Source organism: Cibotium barometz, chromosome 12 (genome assembly GCF_041138505.1).
Source record: "Cibotium barometz isolate CiBa-2024 chromosome 12, ASM4113850v1, whole genome shotgun sequence".
Classification (NCBI taxonomy): domain Eukaryota; kingdom Viridiplantae; phylum Streptophyta; class Polypodiopsida; order Cyatheales; family Cibotiaceae; genus Cibotium; species Cibotium barometz.
In genome coordinates this window covers 35,621,193-35,630,068 of record NC_141057.1, presented here as the reverse complement: position 1 = coordinate 35,630,068, position 8,876 = coordinate 35,621,193, and the positions used below count along the sequence as shown (strand labels likewise).

At 41.6% G+C, this 8,876-nt stretch overlaps 1 protein-coding gene across 1 annotated transcript; it reads left to right on the top strand.

Moving 5' to 3' along the window:
- Positions 1-6,378: 6,378 nt before the first annotated feature.
- On the top strand, positions 6,379-8,520 carry LOC147633355 (elicitor-responsive protein 3-like). The gene is made up of 5 exons (XM_086805840.1): positions 6,379-6,646; positions 6,876-6,941; positions 7,472-7,598; positions 7,835-7,952; positions 8,159-8,520. The coding sequence occupies exons 1-5, from the start codon at positions 6,577-6,579 to the stop codon at positions 8,273-8,275; spliced, it is 498 nt and encodes a 165-aa protein (XP_086661966.1). The 5' UTR covers positions 6,379-6,576; the 3' UTR covers positions 8,276-8,520.
- Positions 8,521-8,876: the final 356 nt, after the last annotated feature.

The following is an 8,876-nucleotide window of genomic DNA, read 5'->3' as shown; positions in this document are numbered from 1 at the left end:
TGCCAAAATAGCATTCGTCTCCACCAAGTGAGGCACGTACGTAGACAACAAGATGTCATTTGGGTTGTGCAATGCCCCCCAAAAAAATTCAAAGGATTGTAACCAACATCTTTAGGGAATTTATTCTCACTTTCCTTCAAGCTTTTGTGAATGAAGCCTTTAGTGAGCACCTTCGCCAATTGGCCCAAATCTTTGACAATTGTCGGTCATCTCCCTTTCTTTTGAACCCTTTTAAAGGCCACTTTATGGTATTACAAGACACCCTCCTTCGGCACATCATCTTTGCAAAGGGTCTTGCCCTAGATCTAAACAAAATCATTGCCATTCTTCGCCTTCCTCCTCTCATTCTCTCCAAGGGAACCCAAATCTTTGTCGGCCACACACTGGCTATCATAGGTGCTTCATTAGAATTTATACTCACATAGCCTTGCCCCTCACCCGCCTAGTGAACCCCTCCACAACATTCTAGTGGCCACCTTTAATTATCTCAAGTAGCGCCTCACCGTTGCATACCCATCCTTATTCCCCTAGATTGGAATGTCACCTTCCATGTTCACATTGATGCCAGTCAAACTTCAATTGGTGTTGTCCTTACCCAACCTTTAACCCATTTTTAAGTGGACAGACCCATCTACTATGCCAACTACCTACTCAATCGAGCTAAGAGAAATTACAACACAATGGAGCGTGAAGGTTGTCTATACACTCCAAAAGTTTCATCACTTCATTGTCATCACCGACCATAATGCCTTGAAATATTTTCTCAACAAGCCCCAAGTGGCCACTCGAGCCTGGTTCTAAGAATTTTATTTTGACATCTTCCTCTGACTAGGCAAGCATCATGTCCTGGTTGAACACCTTTCACTCATAGAAAGTGGTGACCCTAGCACCCCCGCACATGTATTGATTATGACCTCCCTAACAATGTGCTTTTTAAAGTAGATGATGCTCCTACTTAGTAGTATGGTGATGTGCTTGCCCTACTCTCTCTCTACAAGTTCCTTTCCCATAGGTATGCTGTCTCATGACAAAAGGCAGTTTCTCCTCAAGGGTCGGCCATACCAACTCATTGGTGGGCAATTCTACAAAGCCAATCGCGATGGCATCCTATAGCAATGTGCCAATCATCGTGATGTTCCACACCTACTCATGCTAGACCTTTCACTGGTCACTACCCAAGGCACAACATGATGGAGCACATATTTCACTCTAGCATATGGTGGCCCAACATGTTCAAGACACCAAAGCACATGCTTAATGTTGCAACAATTGCGAGTGATATGGACCCAATCCCACTCACAAATCCAACCATCCCTTATGGGGTCACCCTTGCTTGGTCTTCATTCAAGGGACAATGAATTGAATTATGGGCCCCATCTATCTCATAGCTTATCCCAATAGATGCCTACATCCTTATCACACTAATGACATCTACCCCATAGCTTATCCCAACAAATGCCACTACATCCTTGTCACTGCTACTGACATCTATTCCATAGCTTATCCCAATAAATGCCACTACATCCTTGTCACCCTACTGACATCTATCACATAGCTTATCCCAACAAATGCCACTACAACCTTGTCACTATTGACTATGCCACTAAGTGGGCAAAATCACAAGCCACCAAAGATGCCACTAACTCCACAATAGCCCGACTCCTTTATGAACACATCCTACCGAATTTGGTTGTCCATTGGACCTGACCATTGATCGGGGCTCCCATTTTGTTAATGAAATCATCGCCACCCTCCTTGCTAACTACCAAGAATTCCACCACAAATCTTGTTCCTACTACTCTCATGCCAATGGGCTGACCAAGAGCACCAACAAAGTACTCTTTCACCTTCTTTGCAAGGCATATCTATCAGCATTCCAAGCAATGGGTGGTGGCTAGATGCTCTTCTCGACACACTTTGGGCCTATTGCACTGCTTATAGAGCCATTACACATAGCCTTTTGCATTGCTTATAGAGCCATTACACATAGCCTCTTCCCATTCATATTTGGGATTGAAGCCATCCCCCCTTTTGAATTTAACCATGGCTCCTACCAGGTGTGGGCACCCTCCACGTCCCCTACCTTGGTGCCACTGATTCCTCCTCCATCAACCACCTCTCTATCTTGGAAGAAAGCCGTGCCCTTGCCAACCTCACCCTAGAAGCTGAGCAAGATAGACACAAGGCATGGCACGACCTACATTTACATCACCCTTGCTTTTCCGGTGACTTGGTGCTCCTTTACCAAGCTCGTTACCTTAAATGCACCAAGAAGTTGGTACTTGCATGGGCAGGACCTTACAAGGTTCAAGACATCTTGCCACAAGGTGCAGTGCAATTGTGCACCTTGTCCAATGAGCACCTTCCTCTAGTGAATGGGTAAAGACTCAAGATCTACCTCCAAAATAGGCTTGGAAACCATCTCTTCGTAGGCCCAAGTTAAAGAATGTTAAAACCAAAAGAAAAAACAAAAAATAACGAAGAAAGAAAAACACCCTCCCAGTTCAAAAACAGTTTAGCACAGCAAGCAGAGGCATATCTTCTTTTCCCAACCTCAACCTCATATCTTGCTCTCTTTTTTGTCACTTGCACACACCCCATCCCATAACCCTTTTTTCATTTTCTCTATCATCATCATGTGCTTCCCTCTTCTCTCTCCTCAACACCACTTTTTTGTCACTTGCACACACCCCATCCCATAACCCTTTTTTCATTTTCTCTATCATCATCATGTGCTTCCCTCTTCTCTCTCCTCAACACCACTTGTTGGTGTGCTTAGTGTCCACCTACTTGGCCACTCTATAGGTGATTCAACTATCCAAAACTTCCTCTTCTCTCTCCTTAACAACCCTCATTCTCTCTCTTTGACACATGCATGCCTTCTCTCACCTCGCTAACCATTGGCACACATGCCTCTTCCCCTTTCTCTCTCTTATACTCAAAGTGACCAAAAAGCATACAAAAAGATTCCAAATAGTGTCCTTCTCTCTCTCTAATACCTCTCTCTCTCTCTCTCTCTCTCTCTCTCTCTCTCTCTCTCTCTCTCTCTCTCTCTCTCTCTCTCTCTCTTTGTTTCGACAAAAAGTGTCCTTCTCTTTGTTTCGTCCTTCTCTCTCTTTTGACACAAAGCCCTCCCCCCCCCCCTTTTCTATCTCCTAGACACCATTGTTCTCTTCTCCCTCATCAACATATGCTTCCTCTCTCTCTTTGACAAGGTGCTTTCCTCTCTCTCTTAGCCACCATGTGCTTCCCTCTCTCTTAGCCACCAGGTGCTTCCCTCTCTCTCTCTCTCTCTCCTTAGCATATGTACTAAATACTCTCTCTCTTTGACAATTTTTCTCCCCTCTCTCTCTTGATAACTTTGCTCCTCACTCTCTCTCTTTGTCAAAGAGTTCCCCTACTCTCTCTCTCTCTCTCTCTCTCTCTCTCTCTCTCTCTCTCTCTTTGTCAAAGAGCTCCCCTACACACTCTATCTCTCCACCATAGTGCTCCCCCTCTCTCCTTGTCAACCTCTGCTTCCCTCTCTCTTTGACAAGGTGCGAAACCCCTTTCTCTCCTCGATATATATGCTAAATACTCTCTCTCTCTCTCTCTCTCTCTCTCTCTCTCTCTCTCTCTCTCTCTCTCTCTCTCTCTCTCTCTCTCTCTCTCTTCGCCTCAATAGTGATGTGTCTACTCTAAGCCTTCCCAACACCCTTGCTTTTTTCCTTCTTCCACATGGTAGCAACACCTCTTCCCATGCCCCCATGTTCTCCTTGCCATCAAAACATGCACCCATCTACACTCTCTCAGATGTCTCACACACCACCTTCACATGTCTCCATCATCCTCACCATTGGCATCAACCCGTTCACACCATCACCATCCTCATCGCCATCAAGCATCTATCCACACCCTCCCTTCTCCGCTCAACCTCCCGTCACCGCATCTCTTGCATGGGACCTGAATCCAATCCCCAACCCTAACAATAACCCTAACCTGGCATCTCTTCTTTCTCCGAAGTGGAACCCTAACCCTAACCCTAACCTTAAACGTAACCCTAGCCCTAACCCTTTATTTTAGTCGAATGTGTTGTAGTTGTGCTAGAGCGGGTTTCTCTCTCTCATCGCCTCCCTCTTGCTTTTTCTCTTTTCTCTGTGGTTACATCCTTCTTTCTTTCTAATTGCTTCCTCCCCTCCTCCTCTCACTCCTCTAATTGAGTGAAGAACATTCTATTGACCTACCTACTACCAACACCACCCAAGCATAAGGGCGGTTTTTCCACAAGTCTGCTAAGCCTAGATGATCCTAACCTTTAAACTCTTCCTTAATTAATTTTATATAACATTTAACTAAGCCCCTTACATGGGGTTCCTTAAATCATTTGAACTCTCTCTCTCTCTCTCTCTCTCTCTCTCTCTAATTTTAGCTCTTATTTAATTAACCTTATGTAACATTTAACTAATCCCCTTTCATGCGTTTCTTTACCTCATTTCAACACACACATATACACATTCTCTCTCTCTCTCTCTCTCTCTCTCTCTCTCTCTCACACACACACACACACACACACACACACTCACGCATGCACACACACACATGCATGAATGCGTACGTGCATATGTGCACACACAGAGATCATCACACACACACACACACACACATACATCACAATATACATTTAACTATGTTAAAAATTATTTTAGATTTAGTTATTGAATATGAAGGCACTCAAGAAAATATGATCACATTACCTTTATAATTAAAACTTTTAGAAATGAATAAGTATACTTTATTAATTCAAAACTCAATAAATAAAATCTTGAAAAGAGAAATTCCAAAGGAAGGCATATGGTTTGAAGTGTCCACTTGCTTGACAAAGATTTTAAATAGAAAAATTACTTGACAATAAAAAAAGTAAATTAATAAAGCTTTAGAGTTGAGTTACTTTGCAGCTTGGTATTCCAAAGTCAAACTTGCAATGCATTAAACTACAATGGTTCTCTAGTGCAAGAAAAAACAAAGTTAATGCGATGAAGAAGAGGTAAAGACATCCTAAATTCCTACAAAGAGGTATTGCAATGCATTAAACTCCAGGGGTTCACTTAAAAATATGTAAGTCTACTACGTGCAATCATCAGGAGGGTTTTTCTTAACCAAGATTTTGAGAAACATTTATAGAAATCTACTTACATAAAAGGATTATAAATGGCATATTGAAAAAAAAACCCAAAAGTTTATAAAGAAAAAGGGGTCATTTTATTAAGTCAAAATTCATAGAAAAATATATATTTTTAATACCCTTTGAACGCACGTTGTATGCAGGCCCTCCTAAAAATACACCCCGCCTGAGGCATTAAACTACAATGGCTCTCTAGTGCAACAAAAAACAAAGCAAATGCGATGAAGACAAGGTAAAGACAACCTAAAGTATATAAAGTCCACCTTTTTTCAACGTGAATTTAATTATTTTATTGTGACTTTCCAAGAAGAAAATGACTTACTAGTCTTGGTTAAACTCATATCACGTTCCCAATAAACTTTGACTAGCAAAGCTTGCATGGGACGCCAACCTTACACTATTTTGTAAGTATTTTTTATGTGTTCTTTAAGGACAAAAGGAGGCAACTCTTGTTGGGTCTTGGGTTGGTAAAGGGCAAGTCCACTCCTAACATCGAGTTTACTTTTTGTGATGACCTACCTTGCCTGTTGAATCACCTACATCTTACCTATCAAAATCAAGGTAAAAATTACCATTTTAGTGTAAATTCTTATGTTCAATTTAAAATGTTATTGGTGAAATATAGGCGAGAAGTCCTCAAATTATCATTCTAAGTGCCAGGGCCCACATGGAGTGCCAATGCCTCTTGGTTCCTTAGGAGCTTTACACACATCGGGAAAAGGGGAAAAACTCGACAAAAGGGGGTGGCAAAAAGGCATTCATCCATTCTCATAGAGGGAGAGCTTTTCTCGTGCATCTCCCGCCCACCTAGGGTGAGACTCTGTAAACACCCTAGTGGGAAAAAGCATGTGGGATATTCCTAGAAATTATTAGGAGTTAAGGGATTGGTTAGATTGTCAAGAAGAAAAACAAAACAGTTCTAATTTTGCCTAGCCTTGAATTTAAAGAGCCAATTTTTTAAAATTCTAGTTGAAAAAATGCAAAAGAGGGTAATTACTGTTTTTTGAGTGGTTAGAAAAAAAGAAGTCTGACCATGGTAAGTTGCAGCACGTGCTTGACCTTATTTTAGTTTGCTTTTTTTATTTTAAAAAAATGAATGGAACTGCATGCATGCACAAAATGCGGACTTTTGAACGTGATATCCATAAAAATTTTGAATCGAAATTAATTAAAGCTGGCAAATAAGACAGCTTTTTCCCATTAAAAAGATGCACAGATCCGCTCGCAATTACAAAGCAGGTAATTAACGACCACAGCTAACAGGGAATTAGCAGACCCATAATCTCGAATTAGATCAATTGCAACCACAAGATAAAGAATACATACACACTTCTGCGAGCAGCAAAGCAGACAATCCCACACAGGGATTGCAGTAATCAGAGCAGAGAAAGATTTAAGTAGCTCCTGCAGCTTTAATGGCTACCTTGGGCACCCTTGAAGTCCACCTGATCGGCGGGAAAGGCATGAAACACGTTGATATCTTTGGTGCGTCCCTCTTCTACCTGATTGTCTTAATTAGCTTACATTCCCGGCTAACCTCCCTCTCAAAATTTAGTTTAAAATCTGCCATCCTTGCTTCCCCCCGGCTTAAATCAAGCTTAATCAAGTAGGAGTTATCCTCCTCCTTTGATTAAGCTTAATCTTGCGTTTAAGGAGCTTGTTTACATACCCCTTATGTTGATCTGATACATTGTTTGCTCGCATTTTGTTACAGGGAAAAATGATCCTTATGCCATTGTCTCCTACAAGAGCCAGGACCAGAAAAGCAAAACACTGGAAGGCAAGTGAAGAATTGATGTGCCCTTTTTTTTTGGGCTTCTTTTAATATCTCTAACCTACTTAGGGCCAGGTTTAGTTTTCCTAATCCTAAAGCCTTTGTTCTGTGTTAATGTAATGCATAAGACTAAATCTGTTAGGGAAACCTTTTTGATGTGGTTTGGTTTGTGGCTTTGTTTTTTATGCTTACAAATGCATGTTTTTCCATGTGGGTCTCATGTCATGTTGTATATAAATGTGTGTGGATGTGGGTGTGGGTATGTGTTGTCTGTGGTTGATGCATGTAAATGTATGCTTCCAAGATCTTATGCATGTGGGTGCATGCAACTGTGCACAGGCGGGTATGTAACTGTGCACAGGCGGGCACACGCGATTATGTGTGTGCATGTAACTGTGCACACGCGATTATGTGTGTGCATGTAACTGTGCACACACGTGTATGTATGCGTTTGTATGTGAGGTTAATCATAAGATCTCGAGATGCATGTGCAGATGTACAATATAAGGTCTTGTGGCATGTGGGTTTTCATGCAGGAGGTGGCTCTGAACCAGTTTGGAACCAGAGGTTCTTCTTTGAAGTGGACGACAACAAAGCAGACCTGGCAATCAAGATCTTGGACGAGGATAAGCACACTGCTGATGATGTCATTGGAGAATCCAAGTAGGCTTAGTCTCTCAGCCCTTCCCCATCCCCCATAAGCTTCTTTTTAATTTGAGCTTTGTGGATTAATAAGCTTCTTTTTAATTTGAGCTTTGTGGTAATCCATGGTGTCTCTCTTAAATACCTTAATAAACTCTTTCAGACCATAAGCTGATATGGTGCATTGGAGTAAAAATTGCATTTATCCATTTTGATTAGCTGATGGGAATCAATTAAAACCATGTATTGTCTGTCAGGATCCCTTTGGCCAAGGTGCTGGCAGAGCTTGAAGTGCCAGCTACTGCATACGACCTCGTGCGTCCATCCGGGCATACATATGGACAAGTAGAGCTCTCTCTCAAGTTTGTTCCCAAGGTATTAAAAAACACCATTAACCCACCCTTCTGTAAGCTTAGATTCAATCACAGTTTAACCTCACCCAATTAGTGTTTCTGATTTAGATTCCCTAGAGAACTGAAAGTAACCCATCAGAGAACTTAATCATAGTTTAGACTCTTAAGTAGCCCAATTATTGGATAAGCTTTAGCAAGCACTTAAGCATAAGAATCAATTTGATGCAGGCTGCCAAGCCGCGGCCGCCATCTGCCGCCCACCATCACAACATTCCCTCCAATTGCCAGCAGCATCACAGCAGCAATGGCCCTTATGGAGACAACAATGAGGGAGGCTGGCAATAGTGTTTGCAAAAACACCACAGCAAAATGATTCAATTACTGTGGTTTGAGGACTTATTGCTTTTTTCTTTTTGCTTTTCTGCCAGTGGTGGTGGCCAACACAGCCACTTCCTTAAATGGATTTTGCCTTTTCTAGTAGCATGCAATCTGTTAGCATTCCTAAATGGATTTGTTGCCTTTTTAAGTAGCAGCATGCAATCTGTTAACATCCTTAAAAGCTTTCTTCGTGTTGAGGGAAGTTTGGAGCTGATCTAAGACTTATTCGATTGCTGTGTGTGTGTGTGTGTGTGTGTGAGAGAGAGAGAGAGAGAGAGAGAGAGAGGTGTGTGTGTGTGAGAGAGAGAGAGAGAGAGAGAGAGAGGATATATAAATTACGAATTTTGTATGTTTTGCTTAAAGAGGGTTAAGCTCTTTACGCCTTAGAGAGAGAAATTTCACTATTTCTTAACACTCTTTCAAAAATCTTAGAGGGTTCCGACATAAAAGAGGGTTAAGAGAGAGAGAGAGAGAGAGAGAGAGAGTGTTAAAAATCCTAGAGGGATACGAAATATTGAAATTTGTAATTTAAAAAAAGTAACTCGAATGTATCAAATTTTTTATGTTT